General features: G+C 36.8%; 1 protein-coding gene across 3 annotated transcripts in view; it reads right to left on the reverse strand.

The window, feature by feature from the left end:
* Positions 1 to 348: 348 nt before the first annotated feature.
* CENPL (centromere protein L) overlaps positions 349 to 25078 on the reverse strand; it is a 28582-nt gene continuing 3852 nt past the window's right edge. The window contains exons 3-7 of one of the 3 annotated variants that reach the window (XM_077157015.1): positions 23583 to 23759; positions 18677 to 18928; positions 13928 to 14041; positions 5743 to 6285; positions 349 to 1008 (exon numbers count right to left, since the gene is read on the reverse strand). In XM_077157015.1, the coding sequence (XP_077013130.1) occupies positions 937 to 1008; positions 5743 to 6285; positions 13928 to 14041; positions 18677 to 18928; positions 23583 to 23756 (1155 nt within the window). In that variant the 5' untranslated portion in view covers positions 23757 to 23759 and the 3' untranslated portion in view covers positions 349 to 936. The remainder of the gene's footprint in view (positions 1009 to 5742; positions 6286 to 13927; positions 14042 to 18676; positions 18929 to 23582; positions 23760 to 25078) is intronic. The other 2 variants (XM_077157016.1, XM_077157017.1) reach the window with 2 other exon arrangements.

Here is a 25078-nt window from a genome sequence, read left to right on the forward strand (position 1 = left end):
AGTAAAACAAAATCTTTCTATACTCAGTAAGTAAAAAGTAGAGATTTACATATAACACCTCCAACAAGTATCTTAAGTTGCTTGATTTCATAGTTTTCCTCTGCACAATGGAAGAGCTGTTTAAAATTCATCCACCTAATGTACAGATATTTACCAAGCGCCATGGGAAACACTAGGGACTAAAGTTTAAACAAGATAACCCCTGCCCTCAAAAGGGGCTTACAGGTACACTGCAATTCTACAATTTTTATGATTCTATATAATTGTTGGTTTGTAATCTCTGTACTAGAGTAAAAGCCTACCACTTCCCACACTTAAACATTAAGAGATCTGTTGACAAGACACTGATGAACACACTGCTTCATTTAAAAAGTATATATTTAATTCAACCTTGAAATAAGAATTGAACAGTATTTAAAAACAGAACAGGTTAATGGCTAAAAAAAGGATTTTAATCTTTAGTTTCCTTTGGACAGGATTCTGATTGCCAGTTCCCTACAGCAAAACAATACAAAAAAAATTTCTTCAGAAGACAGAAATTTTCTCTGAATGTAAGTCTAAAAGGCCCAAAAGGGTTTAGAGATTATAAGACCCAAATCAGAAATACTCCATATTAGAGAAATCTCATTTGAATACCTAATTGACATAAATTTTATATAGTAAAAAGAGAAAAAAATGACAACCAACAAATTAACTACTCAGCATATTCAAGAGGCTAACATTCCAGATCATCAAGACACCTGGCAATAACTCATCCATTACCAGCTTCTTTGTTCTTCTAGAGCCTTCTTGGTTTCTATCTAGGCCATCCAAAGACACTGTGAGGAAAATAGATATAGATAGATGCCCATTTCTCCTACAGTCCCTCTTAGCATAGCACATAGACAATCAATGAGAAAAGGCATATAATCCATAAGATATAGTCTACACAAGGCCTCATTCAATTTGAAAAATTGCCAGTTCTGTCAAATATGCCAATACTCCAATAAGGTATTTATGACATAGAATCTGGAAGAAAAAAAAAAGATTTAAGATTAGAATAGAGTTAACTTTTACAACAAAGCTATTTGATATTTGGATCACATTACACTGGTATAATTGCTGAATTCAGTCCTTATGTTCACAGAAATTAAATCATATATATTTCTTTTAAAAAATCTTCTGCTAACACTTACATTTTTGCTATCACTGTACATTTAACTTCACAAAAGTGACAACTCAAGAAAAAAACAATTTATACCTCCTATGGGAAAGACGGATTGATGATATTCTAGGCTTATTTTAAATTCCCTATCTGCAAGTTAAGAGATGAATATGAACCCAAACCACTGCTGCTCTAAGTCAAATAAATTTTATTGAACAAAGAGTACAACTTTTAATAAAATTTACAGGGGGGGCGGTTAGAAATAATAAGACCAGGGTTCTTTTTTATTCTGGTTTTCAAAGGGATAGGGATAAAGAGGAATATATCTGAACCTTCTGCACTTAAATGCAAAATTGAGTATCCACATTTTCTAGAAACAGGCGCCATAGCTTTGTGACTCTCAGAGGGATTTATGATTCCAAAAAAGTGCCCTGTAGAAACTAAGTAGATGGCAGAAACCTGGCTGATAAATTTCAAACTTTTGAGAGGCAGTATAGTATTGCACTGAAGAACATAATCTATCAAGAGGGATAAATGGGATCAAATTCTGGCTCCACTTACTAGCTGTGTAATCTTAGGGACTTATCCTCTCCATGCTTCAGGTTGTTGTGAAATCGAATGTGATAATGGGTATAGAGTGCTTAACAATGCCTGACACAACTTAGTGCTCAGTAAATCTTAGCCATCATAATGGTACTCTTTGAACCTAGAGCCAAGTACTATCTTACATCATTAAGAGAGGGTCTTAGATTTAAAATAGTCCAAATTAAAAAAAAAAAAAAAGTTTAAGGCCCTCCCTTATATTCACAGATGGATAACAATACAATATATCAAATAGTTTTTAAATGTAGTTTACTAATAGAATGTGGGCATATAGAAACAAAATTTTAAAATATATAGACTTTATGACATTGAATTTGGAGATGCTAAAACTTAAATCATTCTTTATAATACCAAAGTAACATGGTATAATACAGTCTTTCAAATGTTTTACTGTAAACTCTAGTATGAACTAAATTTAACATCATGACTCAGTACATGCACCATGTACCCTTACCATGCGTACTACACTCATTTTTATATTTTCTAATCTTTTTCTTCCTGATTTGACTTTTAAAGGTTGTTTCTTACCATCAAAATTATTTCCTAACTCACTGTTATGCTGTGACCTTCAGTTTGAAAAATCCCAATACGTTCCATAGAATATGGACTTCTTGGAAACTAATATTTAAGAGTTCAAATATTGATTCTTCCTCTTATTACACTATCTTGTACATGTCATTTAAACCACCCTTGACCTTAGTTTCCTCGTTTTAAAAATAAAATATAGATTAAAAACACCTAATTATAAGGTTACCCTAAAGGTTAGAGTTATGTTAGCCCCTAGCACAGTGACCAGAGCACACAAAATATCCTCAGAGTATTTATTATGGTTGTGTATTTTAATATATTTCAGATGTGAACACTCAGTTTATTTTTGATACTTCATAGAACTATGAAACACTTCATAAAAAGTAAAACAAGATATTTCAACAATAATAGTAGGAAACTTCAATACACCACTCTCCTCTATAGCTAGAAAAAACAGACAGAAGATGAGCACAGAAATAGAGAAGTTAAATAACTTGATAAATGAATTAGACCTAACAGACATATATAGATCATTGTACCCCAAATACAAGGTTATACATTCTCTAGTACTCATGGAACATTCTCCAGGATAGATCATATGTTGGGGCACAAAACAGGTCTCTATAAATTAAAAATAGCGAAATTATTCAAAGCACTTTCTCGGATCACAATGGGATGAAGTTGAATCTCAATAATCACCAAAGAATGAGAAGATTCACAAATATATGGAAATTAAATAGCACACTCTTAGACAACCAGTGGGTCAAAAAAGAAATTGCTAGAGAAATCAGCAGCTATCTGGAGATGAATGAAAATGAGAATACAACTTATCAGAACTTATGGGATACAGCAAAGGCTGTGCTGAGAGGGAAATTTATTGCCTTAAATGCCTATATTAAAAAACAAGAATGAGCAAAAATCAAGAACTTAAGAGCAAACCTGGAGGTACTTAAGAACAGCAAACTAACCTGAAAGCAAATAGATGAACAAGATTGAAAGGGATTGTATAGACCTATGTGTCCACTGACTCACACGAGAAATATGAATGAGTTCTTGAAAGAATTACTTCAAAGATATGATTCTTGTATAAAGAGTGCTTAAGTCCCAGGGTACAGGGGGAAAACTGCTATTACATGCTATAAGCTATGTTCAAAAGGAAACCATCAGTACTACCACAGCAACAACACAGGTAAATAATGGGATGAGGGACGAGAGTTAAGAGGAAGTTAAAATTTCCTATTTGGTGAGGGTGTGTTTAGGGTTTTCTGTCTCTTTGGAACAATGAAATTATCTAAAATTGAGAATGCAGATGGGCTGTGGACTTTTGGGCCCTCTACATGATGCCCAATGAAAGCAGGTGGCTGAAGACAACAATGGTATGGTCACCTTTAGAAAATGCTTACAAGAAAACAGGAGCCTAGATTGCAAGCTTTTAGAGCAAACAAATTAAGTCTGGACTGGATTTCGAGAGGCTGTTGATATATATAAAACCTGATATTTAGAGATAATGAAGCTGAACAGGCTGGGGTTCAAGTAATTCAGAACATAGGGGTAAGGAAGACACTGTCTATATTTTAGAACCACACATACTCTTTGAAACCAATGGAAGAAAGGTTTATTTGGTCTGAACAGAAATTTTCTGTAGTGCATAATCTAAGTCAACCTATCTGTATAGCTCATTCAAATGTATAGCTCATTTGAAACACAGAGAGCACAGAATGAGAAAGAGGTCCTTTAACCCGTGTAGATTATTGTAATGCCAGGAAACATCCTAGAGTATAGTATGCAAATAATCAAAAAGTATTTTTCCCTCTGAGGGAGGGGAGAAAGACTATGCAACTATTAAACTTTACCATCAGGAAATCCCTTGATACTGTGTCAAACTTTAGGGACACCCAAATCAATTGGCCAATCCCTCAATCATGAGGCTTACTCTTGTAAAGCTTATGTAGGTAGCACAGAAGCTTAGACTAACTATAGACATGCCTAAGAGTTACTTCTGGAGGAACTCTGTTGTTGCTCAGATGTGGCTTCAGCCTCTTTAAGCCCAACTCTGCAAGTGAAATCATTGCTCTCTCTATGAGGGACATGGAATCCAGGGGTGAAAGTCTCCCTGGGAAGGTGGGAGAGGACTCCCAGGGATGAATCTAGAACCTGGCACCATGGGATCAACAATTACATCCTGACCAAATGGAGGGAAAGAAGTGTAATTAATAAAGTATCAGTGGAAGAGAAAGTTCAAATAGAGTCAAGAGGCTACTCTGGAGGTTGCTCTTACGCAAGCTACAGGTAGACCTTGCTACCTATCATAACATGCCAACCCCCAACCAGGACCATTCCAGACAATCCTAAAGAACACCTAGGGCAATTTATAAGATTCCACAAGGGTTCCAGGTGCTAGAGTAACTTGCCAGAAACCTACAACCTCCAGATGAGTCCCTGGTTCAGATAAGTTCTGAAACCTAGCACAGCCTCTCCAGAACATCTTATAGTTCCATCTCCCTACCCCACATTAGTGACAGACCCTTCCAGTATCAAAAATTTAGAATTGCCATAGCCAAACAACCCCAATGAGAGGTATGGAAAGATCAAAGGTGATGGTGGAATTATACATAGAAGTTAGGACTTAACAAATGAATATGGATGCTGAATCATTAAATTGATATCTCTTTTAGTCTCCAGTATTTTAGAGCAGCTAAAATTAAAAACTAAAATTATGAAATTGTAACCCATGTCAAGCTCTGAAATATGTTCTACAACTAACTGTGGTGCTGTGCTTTGAAATTTATAGCTTTTTTGTATATATGTTATTGTTCACAAAAAAAGAAGGAAAAAAAATCGATTGTAAGGATAAAAAAAGTATTTAAGCCCTGTAGCCTCCTATATTCTGGAGCAGCTAGAAGGAAAAATATAAGAGGATCATTATGGTAGCTCATAACAAACTCTGGGATCTATTCTGCAACCACTTTTTGAAAAGTGCTTTGAAAACTATTGCTTCTTTATTTCTTTGCTTTGTATATGTTATACTATACAAAAAAAAAGTTCAAAAAAAAGTAAAACAATGTCTGTATTCCTTCTTTCCTGGTGGAGATAGAAAAAGCCTAAATTATAAAGATGATATTTTAGTTCTGCATTTCTGGCTTTAATTTTCTTGCCTTATAAACAGAATCCTGTTACTCTGATAATAATTTCAACATATGACAAGAAAATTTTGAAAACTTCAAAAATTACAGAAAAATAATTCATATTATTACCAATGTATACAGCATGCAGTATAGTGTCCTTTCATTATAAAGTTGCATCTAGAATGCAGAAGACTTAAGTCATTTATAAAGTTTCTCAACTGTCTTGAATTGGCATATATTTAGATATGTTTCTTCAATATGGAGAACACAATAACAATACATTTTGAATACTATGCAACAATAAGGAAAATTACTTAACTAGATTTAATTGTGCAAACTAACCTTTATTTTTCCATCAGTATGTGCTGAAGCTACAGAAGTTGAAACACGAATTAATCTTGCAGCTGATAAATGAATTTTGAAATGTCTATGGAAATGTGAATAAAGGCAGTCCATAAATAAGTCAACTTCCTCCTGGGTAACCTCTCCCGGTGTTTTGTGGACACTGTCCCACAAAGCTTTTGCATCCTCTGGATGTATGGCATAGGAAATATCCAGGCTTTGAGGGCTACAGGGTACAGACCAAAGAAATTCAGTAGCAGCTGTGTAATAGTCCATTTTACACGCAGTCCACATAGCAACCATCCAGGTAAGATTAAACGCATTGATTGCTAATGGACTGAAATAGCAGTCAAATGTTTTCTGAAACCAGGTTCCAATTATGGCTGTATTAGACTCTGCTCCATTTGCAAGGAATAAGGGTAAGCAGGTGAAATCTTCTGAAGCAGTCTCCAGAAGACTATCTCCAAATATACAGCAGAACCAACCAGTCCATAACACTTTCCCTTCTGTGTTCTCAGATGGCAATTGAGATTTTGATAGAATCTATAAAATAGGAAAATAAAACAGGCTCATTAAGTTCATAAGCACATTTACTCCTAAATTACATCTCAAAATGGATTAGTACACTGTGGTAGCTTAGAGCTATGTACCCCAGAAAAACATGCCCTTAAACATAATTTATTCCTGAGGGTGTCAACATATTGCAAATTGGATTTTTATGTGAGGTTTCTTCAGTTAGGGTGTGGTCCAACTGACTCAGGATGGGTTTTAATCCTATTACTGAAGGACTATAGGGAAAGAAAGCCACAAGGAGAAACCAGAAACTGAAAGTCAACAGATCCTGGAAGAAAAAGGAGAGTCAGGAGTGGCTGACATGTGCATTGTCATGTGATAGATAAGCTAAGGACCAAGAATCACTGACAGCTAGCCCCCAGAACACTAGTCTCCTGGGAGGAAGCATGGTATTTGCTTTGACAGCTAGGAAACTAAAACACATGCACTGCTGTATTCCTTGCAAAAACCACAGAGGTAATAGTTTCCCTAATTGTTAGAGTTCATCAGATTAATTGACCTTTCCCCCAATATTCTTATATAGTAGAAAGATGGTATATGGCAAGATCTTAGTGTAGCCAAAATGCAAAATAGGAGATGCCAATATGGAATAATCAGGGGCTGTATCCTGAAAAAGAATCAAAATCTCAACTTTAGAAAGGACTGTAAAAGGTCACCAAATCCAATTTGAATTCTCCCATAAAGGAAGACTTCAATATTTACTAAGGTAGATCTTTTCTATCAACTTAAAATGTTTTTTCATATATCAGGCCCTATAGTTTTCACCTACTAGTCCTGCTTTTTGCCTTATGTTCATATAAAACAAATTTAACCTAAAGGCTCTTTTACAGTAAAAGACCTTCAAATATTTCATAGTCCCTGTCACATATACTGTCCAGTCTTATCTTGCCCAGGTTCTCCAGTTTCTTCAACCATTCCTGCTGTAACACCATTCAAGTCCTCACACTTTCATAGTCACTCTTCTCCAAGGCTCTTCTGCATGCAAGAAATCCATAAGTGAACATAATTACTTCAAAAAGTACTGAGGAAATTGCCAAGATGGCGGCTTAGGGAGGTATAGCATCTAGTTCATACTTCAGAGCAGCCAGTAAATATCCAGAATAGTACAGAACAACTACTGGGGCCACATCAGTGACTGGACACACAGCGTACACCAGTCTGGAAAAACTGAACCGGCTGTGACCTCACACAGAACTCTCATTAGATAGAACTGCAAGGTTTCTGAGGCTCCAACTGCTCCAGGCAACAGCAGAATTAAGTTTGTGTGAGAGACAAAGTGGCTGGTCACTTGAAACGGGTTAATTTCCTAGAGACTCTACCTTCCCCAGGAGAGCGGTAGGGCCCATCTCAGGTGGAATCCTTCCCTCAAAGAATTCAGACCCCTGGAAAATGGAAGCAGTTAAAGCCAGCCTACGATCTCTCCTCTGTTTCAACCACACCCCCAGCAGGGAGAAACTGCTGAAGTCAAAGGCACCGTATCACTTTATGCTGGTGGGAAGCTGCAGACAGACAAGCACCACATACGGACAGTACAGGAAAAGCACAGAGTCTAGAGGCTTCATAAGAAAGTGTGCTGATGGTGGGGCCAAGATGGCAGCTTAGCAATGTGTGAGTTTTAGTTCGTCCTCCAGAACAACTACTAAATAACCAGAAACAGTACAGAACAGCTCCTGCGGCCACGTCAGTGACCGGACACACAGCGCACCCCAGTCTGGACGAGCTGGACTGGCTGCAAGCCTCCCCAGAACTGTGAGTTCCCCAAGCCGCGGTGGCTGGCACCCCTCCCCCACAGGCTGCTTCCCAGAGGGGAAAGGAAAGAGACTTTACCAGCAGCAGGGGCTGAGCCCAACCAAACGCCAATTGTGGAATTAATTAACAAATTCTAACTACTAAAAATAGGCCCCCAGCTCAGGTGAACCTGGTCAAAGTGGGTGTGGCTCATTTTTGCCCTGGTGCCAAGGGGGCAGGGCTGATGGAAAAAGAAAAAAAAAAAAACGAAACAGAGGTTTTTGTGGCTGTGTTTCTACAAAGGCTTGACTGCCTTTGGACACAGCAACAGGACTTCTCAGGCTGCAACTGCCCCAGGCATAGGCAGAAACAAGTTCTTTGAGGGCTTGTCTGGAGCCTGTGCCTTCCCCAGGGGAAGGGTGAAGCCCAAATCAGGTGGAATTCCTCCCTCAAGGAATTCAGACATCAGGGCTTGGTAATTTGAAGCCATTAAAACCAGCAACAACCTCTCCTGTGTCATCACCATGCCCCCAACACGGAGAGTGTGCCAAAGTTAAAGGTACCACATCATCTTATGCTGGTGGGACCTGCAGGCCCACAGACACCACACACTGGGCAGGATAAGAAAAACAATGTCCAGACACTTCACAGGAAAGTCAACCTGCTGGGTCTCACCCTCAGGGAAAACCAACGCTGGTGACCCTTTCCTCCTGATAGGAGGCCAGTTTGGTCTGGGAAAAACCAGCTGGGGTCTATAATACCTAAATACACCCTCCTAAGGATGGGGGGGAGGGGAAGGCACCATACAAGCAGGACAAGAAATAAGAAAACAACTGAAAAATTCTCCTCTGTTAAACAAAACCTAAGCTAGAGGTCCAGAAAAAACTGAATTGAATGTCAAAGAACAGATAGACAATAAATTCATCCAGCAAGAAAACCCTAGGTAAAAGAAGTGAAAGCAATCTCCAAAATAAACTAATTAAGGTAATTAAATGCCTACATGCCAGCAAAAAATAACAAATCACACCAGGAAAATTGAAGATATGGCCCAGTCAAAGGAACAAATCAACAATTCAAATGAGATACAGGAGCTGAAACAATTAATTTAGAATATATGAACAGACATGGAAAACCTCATTAAAAACCAAATCAATGAATTGAGGGAGGATATAAAGAAGGTAAGGAATGAACAAAAAGGAATCGAAAAAGTCTGAAAAAACAAATCACAGAACTTATGGGAATGAAAAGGCACAGCAGAAGAGACAAAAAAAAAAAACAATGGAAACCTACAATGGTAGATTTCAAGAGGCAGAAGAAAGGATTAGTGAACTAGAGGACGGAATGTCTGAAATCTGACAAGAAAAAGAAAATATAGGGAAAAAATGGAAAAAGATAAAAAGGAACTCAGGGAACTGAATGACAATATGAAGCACGCAAATATATGTGTTGTGGGTGTCCCCGAAGGAGAAGAGAAGGGAAAAGGAGAAGAAAAACTAATGGAGGAAATTATCACTGAAAATTTCCCAACTCTTATGAAAGACTTAAAATTACAGATCCAAGAAGTGCAGTGTACCCCAAAGAGAATAGATCCAAACAGATGTAATCCAAGACACTTACTAATCAGAATGTCAGAGGTCAAAGAGAAAGAATCTTGAAAGCAGAAGGGGAAAAGCAATCCATCACATACAAGGGAAACCCAATAGGACTATGCATAGATTTCTCAGCAGAAACCATGGAGGTGAGAAGACAGTGGGATGATATATTTAAATTACTAAAAGAGAAAAACTGCCAACCAAGAATTCTATATCCAGCAAAATTGTCCTTCAAAATGAGGGAGAAATTAAAACATTTTCAGACAAAAAATCACTGAGAGAATTTGTGACCATGAGACCAGCTCTGCAAGAAATACTAAAGGGAGCACTAGAGACAGAAACGAAAAGACACAGAGAGAGGTGTGGAGAAGAGTGTAGAAAGGAAGACTACGAGTAAAGCTAAAAAGAAGGATAGTTAGATATGACATATAAAAGCCAAAAGGCAAAATGGGAGAAGAAAGTACTACCCATACAGTTAATAACACTAAATGTTAATGGATTAAACTCCCCAATCAAAAGACATAGACTGGCAGAATGGATTAAAAAACAGGACTCATCTATATGCTGTCTACAGGAAACACATCTTAGACCCAAAGTTAAACGTAGGTTGAAAGTGAAAGGTTGGGAAAAGACATTTCATGCAAATAACAATCAGAAAAGAGCAGGAGTAGCTATACTAATATCCAACAAATTAGACTTCAAATGTAAAAACAGTTAAAAGAGACAAAGAAGGATACTATGCATTAGTAAAAGAAACAATTCAGCACGAAGACATAACGATCATAAATATTTATGCACCGAACCAGAATGTTCCAACATACATGTGGCAAACACAGAAAAGAGAAATAGACACATCTACCATAATAGTTGGAGATTTCAATTCCCCATTCTCATCAATGGAGAGAACATCAGGACAGAGGATCAATAAAGAAACAGAGAATTTGAATAATACAATAAATGAGCTGACTTAACAGACATTTATAGAACATTACACCCCACAACAGCAGAATACACCTTTTTCTCAAGTGCTCATGGATCATTCTCAAAGATAGACCACACGTTGGGTCACAAAGCAAGTCTCAAAATAAATTTGAAAAGACTGAAATCATACAAAACACTTTCTCAGATCATAAAGGAATGAAGCTGGAAATCAATAATAGGCAGAGGGCCAGAAAATTCACAAATATGTGGAGGCTCAACAACACACTCCTAAACAACCAGTGGGTCAAGGAAGAAATTACAAGAGAAATCAGTAAATATCTCAAGGCAAATGAAAATGAAAACACAACATATCAAAATTTATGGGACGCAGCAAAGGCAGTGCTAACAGGGAAATTAATTGCCCTAAAATGCCTATATCAAAAAAGAAGAAAGGGCAAAAATCGAAGAATTAACTGTCCACTGGGAAGAACTAGATACAGAACAGCAAACTAACCCCAAAGCAAGCAAAAGGAAAGAAATAACAAAGATTAGAGCAGAAATAAATGAAATTGAGAACATGAAAACAATTGAGAAAATCAATAAAACCAGAAGCTGGTTCTATGAGAAAATTAATTAAGATTGATGGACCCTTAGCAAGACTGACAAAAAGAAGAAGAGAGAGGATGCAAATAAATAAGATCAGAAATGGAAAAGGAGACTTAATCACTGACCCCACAGAAATAAAGGAAGTAATCACAGGATACTATGAACAGCTTTATGCTAATCAATACAACAATGTAGATGAAATGGATAAATTCCTAGAAAGGCATGAACAACCAACTTTGACTCGAGAAGATATAGACGACCTCAACAAACCAATCACAAGTAAAGAAATTGAATTAGTCATTAAGAAGCTCCCCAAAAAGAAAAGTCCAGGACCAGATGGCTTCACATGTGAATTCTACCAAATATTCCAGAAAGAATTAGTACCAATCCTGATCAAACTCTTCAAAAACACTGAAGAGGAGGGAAAGCTACCTAATTCATCCTACGAAGTCAACATCACCCTCATACCAAAGCCAGACAAAGATATTACAAAAAAAGAAAACTACAGACCAATCTCTCTAATGAATATAGATGCAAAAATCCTCAACAAAATTCTAGCAAATCGAATCCAGCAACACATTGAAAGAATTATACATCATGACCAAGTAGGATTCATCCCAGGTATGAAAGGATGGCTCAACATAAGAAAATCAATTAATGTAATACACCATATCAACAAATCAAAGCAGAAAAACCATATGATCATCTCAATTGATGCAGGAAGGCATTTGACAAAATTCAACATCCTTTCCTGTTGAAAACACTTCAAAGGATAGGAATAGAAGGGAACTTTCTTAAAATGATAAAGGGAATATATGAAAAACCCACAGCTAATATCATCCTCAATGGGGAAAAAACTGAAAACTTTCCCCCTAAGATCAGGAACAAGACAAGTATGTCCACTATCACCATTGGTATTCAACATTGTGTTGGAAGTTCTAGCCAGAGCAATTAGACAAGAAAAAGAAATACAAGGCATCAGAATTGGAAAGGAAGAGGTAAAACTCTCACTGTCTGCAGATGATATGATACTATATGTCGAAAACCCTAAAAAATCCACAGCAAAACTACTAGAGCTAATAAACGAGTACAGCAAAGTGGCAGGTTACAAGATCAACATTCAAAAATCTGTAGTGTTTCTATACACTAGTAATGAACAATCTGAGGGGGAAATCAAGAAACAAATTCCATTTACAATTGCAACCAAAATAATAAAATACTTAGGAATAAATTTAACTAAAGAGACAAAAGACCTATACAAAGAAAATTACAAGAAATTGTTAAAAGAAATCACAGAAGACCTAAATAGATGGAAGGGCATACCGTGTTCATGGATTGGAAGACTAAATATAGTTAAGATGTCAATTCTACCTAAATTGATTTATAGATTCAATGCAATACCAATCAAAATATCAACAATTTACTTTTCAGAAATAGAAAAACCAATAACCAAATTTATCATTATTGCAGGGTACTAAAAATAGATGGTAATTAATATTTTAAAATTTCACCTTATGTGTGAGACAAAAGCAAAAAATGTTTATTTGGTGCAAAATTTATATTTGACTAGTGCATTTCCTAATATAACTTACGTAGATAGCTTGATTGAACTACCATAAGTACTTAAAATCTTGGTAGGACATGAGATTTTGTTAGTTTGTCCAGAGTGATGCCCCAATGAATCCCAGAGTGATTCGATCAGTGACTGGAAAAGTATTTGCAAAGTCCCCTTTGGGGAAAGGTGAGAACGGGGAGAAATTCAACTTCCCATAGTTGAATTCTTGATATTCTCACAAGCAGTGTGGACAACTAAAGCTATAGGCTGAGCCCCCAGTCTTGGGGTTTATTCATATGAAACTTAACCCCACAAAGGATAGGTCAAGCATACTTAAAATTTAGGCCTAAGAGTTACCTCCAGGAGAGACTCTTTTGTTGCTCGGATGTGGCCTCTCTCTCCAGCCAACACAACGGGCAGGCTCACCGCCCTCCCCCTGTCTGCGTGGGACGTGGCTCCTGGGGGTGTGGACCTTCCTGGCGGCGTGGGACAGAGATCCTGAGGTGGGCTGGGATTCAGCATCGGGGGATTGGATTGGGGGAAACCTTAGAATGAGCTGAGATTCAGCATCGTGGGATTGAGGGAACCTTCTGGACTGGGGCGGGGGGGAAGAGTGAAGTGAGACAAAGTGTCAACGGCTGAGAGATTCCAAACGGAGTCAAGAGGTTATCCTGGAGGTTGTTCTTACGCATTGAGTAGATGTCGCCTTGTTGTTCACGGTGTGGTGGGGAGGCTGGGGGGAGGTGCCTGGGTGGTAGAGCTGTGTTCCAGTGGCCGTACTTCTTGGTGATAACTGGATGATGGTGTGGCTTTCACAGTGTGGCTGTGTGATTGTGGGGACCCTGTGTCTGGTGCTCCTTTTATCTGCCTTTTCGGTGGACGAGTGGAATGTATGGAGTAGAGGGGGATAGTGGGGGGAACAAATGTTGGGGTGAATTTGGTTTGGGGTGCTAGTGGTCAGTGGGGGCGAGGGGTGAGGGGTATGGTATGTATAATCTTTTTTTTTCTGTTGTCTTTTGTTTCTTTTTCTGGGTTGATGCAGATGTTCTGGGAAATGATGAGTATACAACTATGTGATGATGTTGTGGATTGCTGATTGTATGTACAGAACGGAATGCTCATATGTTGATGTTTTTGTTCGTTTGTTGTTAAATTTTTTTAAATTAATAAATAAATAAATTTAAAAAAAAAAGAAAGAAAGTCTGCCAACCTGATGGGTCTTACCCTCAGGGAAACCTAATGCAGGTGACTCTTTCTTCCTGAGAGGAGGCCAGTCTGGTATGGGGAAATCTGACTGGGGTCTGTAATATCTGAGTAGACCCCTCTGAAAAAAAAAGAAAAAGGTTCCATGTAGGTAGGGCAAGACACAGAAAAACAAGAACTGAAAATTCTGATCAGTTAAACAAAACCTATGCTAGAGGTCTAGAATAAGCTGAACTAAATGTCAAAGAAAAGATAGAGAACAAAGCTATCCAGCAAGAACATCCTAGGTAAAAGAGTAAAAACAAGCTCCAGAATAAACTAATTAAGGAAATCAAATGCCTAGGCACCAGCAAAAATGAATGAGTTATTCTAGGAAAATTCAAGACATGGCCTAGCCAAAGGGACAAACCAACAACTCAAATGAGATGCAGGAGTTGAAACAACTAATTCAGGATGTTTGAACAGACATGGAAAATTTCATGAAAAATCAAAATAATGAGTTGCAAGAGGATATAAAGAAAGCAATGGACAAACAAAGAGAAGAAACTGAAAAGAACTTATGGGAATGAAGGGCACAACAGAAGAAATGAAAAAAAAAAGGAAACCTACAACGATAAATTCGAAGACACAAAACAAAGGATTAGTGAACTGGAGGACTGCACTGTACATCTGGAATCCAACACATAAACAAAAATCAGGGAAAAGAACAGCAATATATGAGCAGGGTCTCAGGGAACTGAATGATAACATGAAGCACACAAATATTTGTGTTGTAGGTATCCTAGAAGGAGGAGAAAGACTAATGGAGGAAATTATTACTAAAAATTTCCTGTCTCTTATGAAAGACAAAAATCAGATCCAAGAAGTGCAGTGTACCCCAAACAGAATACACCCAAATAGACATATTCCAAGACACTTACTAATCAGACTGTCAGATGCCAAAGAGAAAGAGGGAATCTTGAAAGCAGCAAGAGAAAAGCAATCTACCACATACAAGGGAAGCCCAATAAGATTGTATGTGGATTTCTCAGCAGAAAACACAGAGGCAAGAAGGCAGTGGTATGATATATTTAAGATGCTAAAAGAGAAAAACTGCCAACCAAGAATTCTATATCCAGCAAAACTGTCCTTCAAAAATGAGGGGGAGGGTGGTTCAGTGATAGATTGCTCGCCTTCCTTGCAGGAGACTGGGTTCAATTTCTGGACAACGCACCAAAAAATAAAAAAAAAGAGAGGGAATTAAAAAAAAAATGAGGGGGAAATTAAAACATTTTCAGACAATCACGGAGAGAATATGTGACCAAGAGACTGGCTCTGTAAGAATTACTAAAGGGAGCACTATAGGAAGATAGGAAGAGACAGGAGAGAGAGGTGTGGAGAAGAGTACAGAAGTGACGACTATCAGTAAAGGTAAAAAAGAGAAAAAAAACATGACATAAAATCTAAAAGGCAAAGTGGTAGAAGAGAGTACTACCTTTACAGTAATAACAATGTTAATGGATTAAACTCCCCAATCAAAAGACACAGACTGGCAGAATGGATTAAAAAACAGGATCCATCTATATGCTGTCCACAGGAGACACATTTTAAACCCAAGGACAAACATAGGTTTTGACTAGTATATTTCTTAATTTAACTTATATGATCAGTTTAACTGAACACAATAAGTACATGGAACCTTGCATAGGGCATGAGATTTTGTTGGTTGTCCAGGTTAGTGTGAAGCCCTGATAAATCCCAGAGTGATTTAAACAGTGAGTAAAGAAGTATTTGCAAAGTCCTCTTGGGGAAATGCGGAGAAAGGGGAAAAAATTTCAACTTCCCCCTTTGGAAAATTCCTGATGTTTTCACAGGCAGTGGAGACAAACAAATCAATAGGCTAAGCCCTAGATCTTGGGGTTCACCCCTATGAAACTTATCCCTGCAAAGGATAGGCTAAGCCTACTTAAAATTAGGCCTACAAGTCACGCCCAAAGACATCTTTTGTTACTCAGATGTGGCCTCTCCCTCTCTAAGATGACAAAACATCTCTAAGATGACAAAACAAGTGAATTTACTGCCCTTCCCCTCTAGGTGGAACTTGTAGGAGTGTAAACCTCCCTGGCAACATGGGACAGAAATCCTGGGATGAGCCAGAACTTGGCATCAAGGAACTGAGAAAACCTTCTTGGCCAAAAGAGGGAAAAGAGAAATGAGACAAAATAAAGTGTTAGTGGCCAAGAGATTTCAAACAGAGTTGAGAAGTTATCCTGGAGGTTATTCTTACGCCTTACAGAGATATCCCCTTTTTAGTTTATGGTGTATTGGAGTGGCTAGAGGGAAGTACCTGAAACTGTGGAGCTGTGTTCCACTGGCTGTTTCTTGAAGATGACTGTATAATGATACAGCTTTTACAATGTGTGTGACTGCGAAAACCTTGTGTCTGATGCTCCTTTTATCTACGGTATGGACAGATGAGTGAAAAATGTGGGAGAGAGAGTGAACAAGCAATAAGGGGAACACAGTTTAAAACAGGGTAGACTGAAATACTGTGGTCAATGAGAGGGAGGGGTGGGGGATATGGTATGTGTGAGTTTTTTCTTTTTTATTTCTTTTGCTGGAGAGATGTAAATGTTCAAAAGAATGATCATGGTGATAAATACACAACTATGTGATGATATTGTGAGCCACTGATTGTATACCATGTATAGGCTATTTGTTTATTTGTTAAGGTTTATAATAAAAATTTAATTAAAAAAAGTACTGATACAAGACTATCACCATTTTAACCTAGATTATACATCTGTTAATGTAATCTTAGATTGCTGTAGTTTTATGGTTTTTAGTTGATAGCTTTATATAAATTAGTCCAAGATATTCCACTTTTGCTGGTAACAGGCAAATCCCCAACCTATACTGAAACAGTAAACTTATTTCTCTTAAAATCCTAATCTCCTTTGATTTAGCCCATCATGCCAATCCATTCAGATTTTTTTAGGATTCTAATTACATTTTCTAGTAGAATGACTAACCTTTCAAACTTCGAATTATAAATCATGTGATAAACCTCTTTAAGAAGTTTATATTAAAATATTGACGAGGACAAGGGTTAAAATCACAATCCTGTAACTTGCCACACTACTCTTAACATTCTTCATTTATCATATTCTTTTAGATATAATCATCCAAATAATTACTTTTACCATATTTCTTCTTCTTATACTTATATCTATCACACTTTCATGATCTAAGTGTCCTGTAACCCTGTCAAAAGTGAGACATAATTTGAAAACTATTACTAACACCACACTAGGAATTCAAGAGATCATTTATAACCCTCACAACAACATTTGCTTAGCTAAGAGATACAAGTCACTTAATTTCTCTGGGCATCAATTACTTCAACTGGCAGAGACTGCTAATTATCTACCCCATGTTCATTTATTCCCTCATAACAATAAATCTGCCAACCTTTTATATAGGTTGGCAATGTATCCACTAAAAACAAAACAAAACAAAACTCCTAGTCTCATTTCCAACCAGGATGGAAACAAGATATTAGGTGGGACTTTCAGTAAGTCTTGTTAAAGAGATTTACACAGTGGAAGGAACCCGGCTTTTCCTTCCCATCTTCCTTCTACTTCCTGTCTGGAACTTAGAGCCATCTTAAGGTCACCTTAAGGATGGAAGCTATGCATTAAGATGAAGAAAAATGGAAGGAGCCTAGATCATTCATGATTTCATGAAGCATTATACCAGTCTTGGTATACCTTTTTTTTGGTAAGACAAATAAATAAACCTCAATTTTGTTTGTTATTTAGCTTTCTGTTATATGCAGCTGAACCTAATCCTAGGACACTATTTTAAGATTCTTGCTAATATCACAACCTATTACAGCAAATTTTTAGGGTAAAGGTCAGATAATAAATATTTTAAGCTTTGCAGGCCATGTGGTATCTACCATAACTACTCAATTCTGCTGCTATAATATAAAAACAGCTGGAGACAATACATAAACAAATGAAAAGATGGTTATGCTCCAATAAAACCATATTTACAAAACAAGCAGCAGGCTGGATTTGGCCTACAGGCCATCAGCTGCCAACTCCTGAGCTATACAAATAAACCAAGACAAATTAGATTTCATTTAAGGTGAATATGTTAACTCAGAAGAAATAGAAGCAGTAGGCTTGAATAATGAAAAAAACTAAATCCAGGTTATTAATAAGTCAAAAGATAGTTCTACACTACTATTAGGAAGGATTGTAAGATGTCGCCTGACATAATGTATCACGATATGTAATGATATATTATCTATTCTTTTACTAAATTTCTACTTCTAGGCACTTAATCCTAGTAAAAAATATACAACTATGCAAAGATACACCTACAAAAACATAGAATGTCTAATGACATAAGTAATTATCTACAATATTGATTAATAAACATGCCATAACACAAAAGTACGGGCAAGATACTTTTCAAATGTACATAATTTTAAGAATGTGTACACCAGGTGATCAAATAGATATATACCAAAATGTTAAACTTTGACTTTTAACATTATTTGTACTTTATGTATTTTCTAGGTTTTCTAAAATAAACATGATGATATTGTAATAAGGAAAAAAAAGTTTAACTTGGCCATATATAAAATAGATTATAAATCAGAAGCTTGGGAATTTTAAAATATAGTAAGAAAATACCATAAAAATTTCCAAACCAAGAAAATGGATTTATTTTTTCCTAGGAAACCAGTATTGCTTACATACTATACCTGGACAAGAAATGCTTCAGAGTCCCTTTGTGTTCCTTTCATTCCTGGGAGGGGAGAGAAAATCACTTTGATGTTGAAGTCTTCTCCCACTTCCACAGCAAATCCTTTTTGCTTTTCAGCAGTAATAAATGCGCTCAGAAGTCTAGAATATTCTTTGAGATTGGTATAAGAGAATCTATATAAAGGAGTTAAACTATATAAAGTCCATTGTTTACGTAGAAGGAATGCAATCTTTTGAGTATCAATATCTTCCTAAAAAAAATAAAGGCAAAAGAAGTTTAAGAATTAAGAAACATTACTTAGAATTTAATCATAGTGTAATAAATAATATGAATCTACTACTGGTATCTGACTATTACACTCCAGCCACACAAGACTCTTTGAAGATCCTCAAACAGGGGTTTGCCTTCGCTGTACCTTCCATTGTAAATACTCTTTCTCTGGGTGTTCACATGGCATGTTCTTTATTTCATTCAGATCTCTGTCCCAGTGTCAATCAAGAGACAACCCCAATCTAAAGCAGCACACCACCCCCAACTCCAACTTTGTCACTCTATATCTTCTGACCCTGCTTTAATTTTCTTTATAGAACTTATCACCGATATTTTACATTTATCTGATTTTTACTGTCTATCTTTCCTACTAGAGTATGAGTTTCGTGAGAGCAGAGAGTTTATCTATTTTGTTTACCACTACATTTCTAACACCTAGAATAACACCATCTAGGAGCTGGTGCTCAAAAAATTTTATCAAATAAACATTTTTATTTTCAACTTTTTTATGGTTTAGTATAACATATACACAAAGCAAAGAGATAAAAAAGCAATGGTTTTTAAAACACTCTTTAACAAGTAGTTACAGAACAATCCCTGAATTTGTCATGGGCTACCATATGATCCTCTCATATCAAATGAACATTTATACTTCCCTTTTAGAAACCTCAAATTTAGGTTTTAAAATGAGTAACTATTCCCAATGTGTCTACTTGGGCTTTAATTGAATAATTTTTAAAAGTTTTAACAGTGAATCTACTCTTAATATGTAACAATGCCTAATTCAATAAATTAAATCATTAGATAGAGGTATTCTTTTTATCATGTTCTATTAGGACCACAGGTACCAACAAAAACAATCTCTTTAATGGCTGAAGATCAGTGCCGCATCTCTTGGGCAACATTGACAATGTCCTCACAAGTGATACGACTACTATGCTTCTTATATTTCTGCTTTTTTTTCCTTTCTCTGGGTGGTTCCTTAAGGCTTTAATGATCAGGAAGGCAAAAGGTACTACCTCAATCTGTTGAATGTTCAGTTTCACCATTATCCTTAGACCCTTCCAGTCACCAGTTGCCTTGGCAATGTCATCACCAAACCAACCTTTTTGGAGAAAGACCCAGGGGACTGATCTTGGGGGCCAGGGCAGATGTGGCACTGACATCCCCGGTACACCAGAGGTACTTAATCCCTTGGAATCAAACTTGGGCAGCATGGCAGAGGCAACTGGTGTTGGATGAACCCAGATGTGGAACAACCAAAGACAATTTCATCCTGGCCTCCTCTGGGCTGAAAAGACAAAAGGACCCTGTGGCATTACTGAGGTTGTTCAGGTATGTCCCCATATAGCCTGCTGATTTTCTCCCAAACAGAATTTTCCTATGGAAGCCCTACTTCCTGAAATAATCTAACAGCTCAAACTAATTTTAGAACTTTCACAATAGTTGCTACAGAATGCTTATTCTGGCTAAAGCATTCACTGAAACAGTTATAAACTTTCTTCTTACTACCATCAAAATGTATGGCAAAATCATTTGTACCATGGTTAAAAGAAAGCACTGAATTGGACATTCCAAACTGTAATTTATACAAAATTTCTGTTTTCTGGTTAAGAACCATAACTTTAATTACCAGCACTAGCAATTTTTTTAAAGAAATTCTTCAAAGAGAAACAAAAATGTTCTCATCTCTCAACAGATACTAAATACACAATGACAAGAGAACAAAGCTACAATGAAAGTATAGATGATTGACTGGCGACTCAAAACTACATGCCAAACTTGTACTGGGTAGAATTTTACTTCATGTTTCATAAAGTCACAAATTACTAATGTTATATACCTTCAGTATTGTTTGTTTTTGTTTTTTTTAACTTTTCTTTAATTGTGAAATATAACATATATACAGAAAAAGCAATCTATTTCCAAGTATGTTTTAATAAGCAATTATACAACAGATTTTAAAATCTGGTATGGGTTACAGTTTTTCATTTTTTCTTCTAGCTGCTCCAAGACACTGGAGACCAAAAGAAATATCTATATAATGATTCAGCAGTCATATTCATTTGTTAAATCCTATCTTCTCTGTCATACATCTCTTTTTTTCTTTTTTGTAAAAAATAACAATAATACAAAAAAGCAATAAATTTCAAGGTACCTCACATTTAGTTGCAGAACAGATTTCAGAGTTTGGTAAGGGTTACATTCCACAATTTTAGGTTTTTACTTCTAGCTGCTCTAAGGTACTAGAGACTAAAAGAAATATCAATTTGACTCAGCACTCACACCCATTTGTTAAACCCTACCTTCTCTGTATAACTTCACTATCACATTTAATATTTTTCCTACTCTTTAGGGGTATTTTGGGCTATGTCTATTCTAACTTTATCATGTTGGAAAGGGCTGTCAATAATATGGGAAAGGGGGATGGAAGTAGCTGATATTCAGAAAAAAACAGCCCCTCTGTATTTCAGGACCCACCTGGAGGTTGTAGGTTTCTGGAAAGTTACCCAAGTGCATGGAACCTTTGTAGAATCTTATATAATGCCCTAGGTTTTCTTTAGGATTCACAGGAATGGTTTTTTGGTTGATGTTTGGCAAGTCATGATAGGTAGCAATGTCTAACTTTTCTTTTCCCCCTTTTGGTCAGGAAGGCATTGTTGATTCCACGGTGCAAGGGCCAGGCTCATCCCCGGGAGTCGTCTCCCATGCTGCCAGGGAAATTTTCATCCTGGATGTCATGTCCCACGTAGGTGGGAGAGCAATTGTTGCACTTGCAGAGTTGGGCTTAGAGAGAGAGGCCACATCTGAGCAACAAAAGAGGTCCTCCAGATTGACTCTGAGGCATACCTGTAGGTAGGCTAAGTTTCTCCACTATATACTTAAGCTTCACAAGAGTAAGCCTCAGGATCAAGGGCTTGGCCTATACTAATGTTTAACACAGTATCAGGGATTTCCCCCATGGTAAAGTTTAATAGTTCCTTCAGTACTGTTTTTAAATTATCAAAACAGAGCATTGTCAGCAGCCATATCTGTGACAATTTAAGCACCAAAATAATTTAGTAAAAAATTATAAACCCTTGAAAAATAGTAATTTCATGAGTCCACATTGATAACAAATAAATAAATGGAGGATAAAGGAAAAGGCCTTACAGTAAAATGCCAAAGGCTGGCTGGTAAATATGGACAAAGTGCTAGAGTTGGAAAATCATTATTTTGTCACCAACATGATAAAAACTGGATCACCCCAAAATTATCAATGGATGCTAAGGCAAAAGGGAATTAAAAAAAAAATTTTTATTAATAAAACCAATCAACATACAATATGAACATTCTATTTTTTCTCCATCACATAGTTGTATATTCATCATCATGATCATTTCTTAGAACATTGCATCAATTCAGAAAAAGAAATAAAAAGAAAACAGAAAAAAATTCATACATACCTTATCCCTTACCCCTCCCTTTCACTGATCACTAGCATTTCAATCTACTGAATTTATTTTAACATTTGTTCCCCCTATTATTTATTTTTAATCCATATGTTTTACTCATCTATCCATAAGGTAGATAAAAGAAGCATCAGACACAAGGTTTTCACAATCACACAGTCACATTGCAAAAGCGGTATCATTATACCATGATCTTCAAGAAACATGGCTACTGGAACACAGCTCTACATTTTCAGGCAGTTCCCTCCAGCTTCTCTGTTACACCTTAACTAAAAAGGTGTTATCTATTTAATGTGTAAGAATAACCTCCAGGATAACCTCTCGGCTCTGTCTGGAATCTCTTAGCTATTGACACTTTATTTTGTCTCATTTCTATCTTCCCCCTTTCGGTCAAGAAGGTTTCCTCAATCCCTTGGTGCTGAGTCCCAGCTCATTTTAGGATTTCTGTCACATGTTGCCAGGAAGATCCACACCCCTGGGAGTCATGTCCCACGAAGAGAGGGGGAGGGCAGTGAGTTTGCTTGTCATGTTGGCTGAGAGAGAGAGGCCACATCTAAGCAACAAAAGAGGTTCTCTTGGGGGTGAATCTTAGGCCTAATTTTAAGTAGGCTTAGCCTATTCCAAAAGGGAAATTTTGATGAGGAGCAGAACGTTTGCATTATCTTAAAGTGTTTTCCCACAGATTGATTTTTAGTTGTGAAGCGGGGTGGGGAGAACAGTAATTATACAGAAATCAGGCAAAACTTTCACTGGATGATCAAAATTAACATCATCTGTGTACTACGAAATGTGATTCCCCAAGGACACAACAGTACCTATACAGTATTTCAGCCAAAAATACATAACTTCAATCTAATTCTTGAGGAAATATCAGACAAATACAAAAGGAGGAATATTCTATTTAAAAAGGAGAGGGGGGAGACTGTATTCTTCAAAAATGTGAATGTCACAAAAGACAAAGAAAGGCTATGGAAATAATGCAGATTCAAAGTTAAAAGACATAAAGAGGTGGTGCTGATAGTGAGAAATGAATGTTTTTCTTCAATTGTTTCTCACTGATTTTGTTACCTGAGAGAACAAGAAGACACTGAAAATACTATGAATAGTACCCACAAAATTAAAGTATCTTATTCACAGATGTTCATCATTAAGGGATAATACAAAAGAACACAGAAATCATACCTGCAATTGTGAACACTGGGGAATTTTTCTTCTAGGTGAAGTTGGGACAAATGAAGTCTGCTTCCTGACTGATTCTAATCGTTTCTGAAGAGGGGTGGCACCTATAAAGTAATCTTTAAGCCTTGACGATGCACTTTGTCTAGGAGTCAATTCTGATGCATCAGAAGGATCCATTATCTACATGAAGAGATGTAAAATCAGAGTCCTAAACACTAAAAAGTTAATTCATGCCCACAGTTACACTGATTTCTCTCCCCAATATAGAATTCTTTCTCTTACCCTCCTCCCCCCTCCCATGTATGACTTTTCAACCAATTCCTGTATTACTCACTGGCCACAGGCCATTTTGATGAATATATTACAGAAACTCAAATACAATATGTTCAGAACTAAATTCAACTCCTTCCTTTCTAAAAAAAGACTAAAAGAGATGTTTATAATATTTAATTTAATTTAATGATTTAGCATCATATTCATTTGTTAAGTCCTATCTTCTATGTATAATTCCACCATCACCTTTGATCTTTCCATACCTCTCACTGGGGTTGTTTAAATTATGGCAAGTCTAAATTTTTTATATTGAAAAGGTCTGTCACTAATATGGTAGGGAGATGGAACACTCTGATGTTCTGGAGAGGCTGGGCTATATTTCAGGACTTATCTGGACCAGTGACCCATCTGGAGGTTGTAGGTTTCTGGCAAGTTACTCTAGTGCCTGGAACCCTTGTGGAATCTTATAAATTGCCCTAGGTGTTCTTTAGGATTGGCTGGAATGGTCCTGATTGGGGGTTGGCAGGTTATGATAGGGCACCTTCCTTCTTTAACACATAGTCATTAAGCACATTCTTTTGAGTTTTTCCTTCAACAGTGTCTCATCCATTTCCAAAGCTACTTTCTCAGCCAAGTTCTTATACCTTAACTAAGAATTCTCCTTATCTAAGGGTTATCTATTCTTCCAGATATGCAACTTCATTGTTTGTCACCTGTGCAGTGACAAACCTTTATGCTGACAAGATAAATTCTAAACTCATCTGCTGAGTATTTAAGAGTCATTCAAAATTTAGCTTTTCCTTATCCTCCTACTTCTCTCCATCCCAGGACATAGATATATTGTCATCTCCACATTTTTCTCTATCAACTGTAGTTCCTATCTGAAGTGTCCTTTTCCTATTCCAAACCCTTTAAGAATGTAACTTGCTTAAAAAATGGAAGATTTTATTAACTTTTCCCTCTGGAACACCTAAGCACTTCCGTCTGCATCAGTGGCTCACTCATGGCAATAAGAGAGGGAGAATATGCATGCATGTACTATGAGATCTCAGGGATAATTGCCTTCTAGATGATTCTAACAAAACCCCTAAAAAAGTTCTATAAAATCTTTGGAAATTAGTAATATACCAGCACACACACTTCTTCTCAATCACCTAGTCTGTATCACTCTATATGGCCTGATTCACATACTTCGTTGTACTAATTTTTGGTGTGTATTTCTTGCC

The sequence above is a fragment of the Tamandua tetradactyla genome, chromosome 4 (assembly GCF_023851605.1).
Source record: "Tamandua tetradactyla isolate mTamTet1 chromosome 4, mTamTet1.pri, whole genome shotgun sequence".
In the NCBI taxonomy this organism is placed as follows: Eukaryota; Metazoa; Chordata; class Mammalia; order Pilosa; family Myrmecophagidae; genus Tamandua; species Tamandua tetradactyla.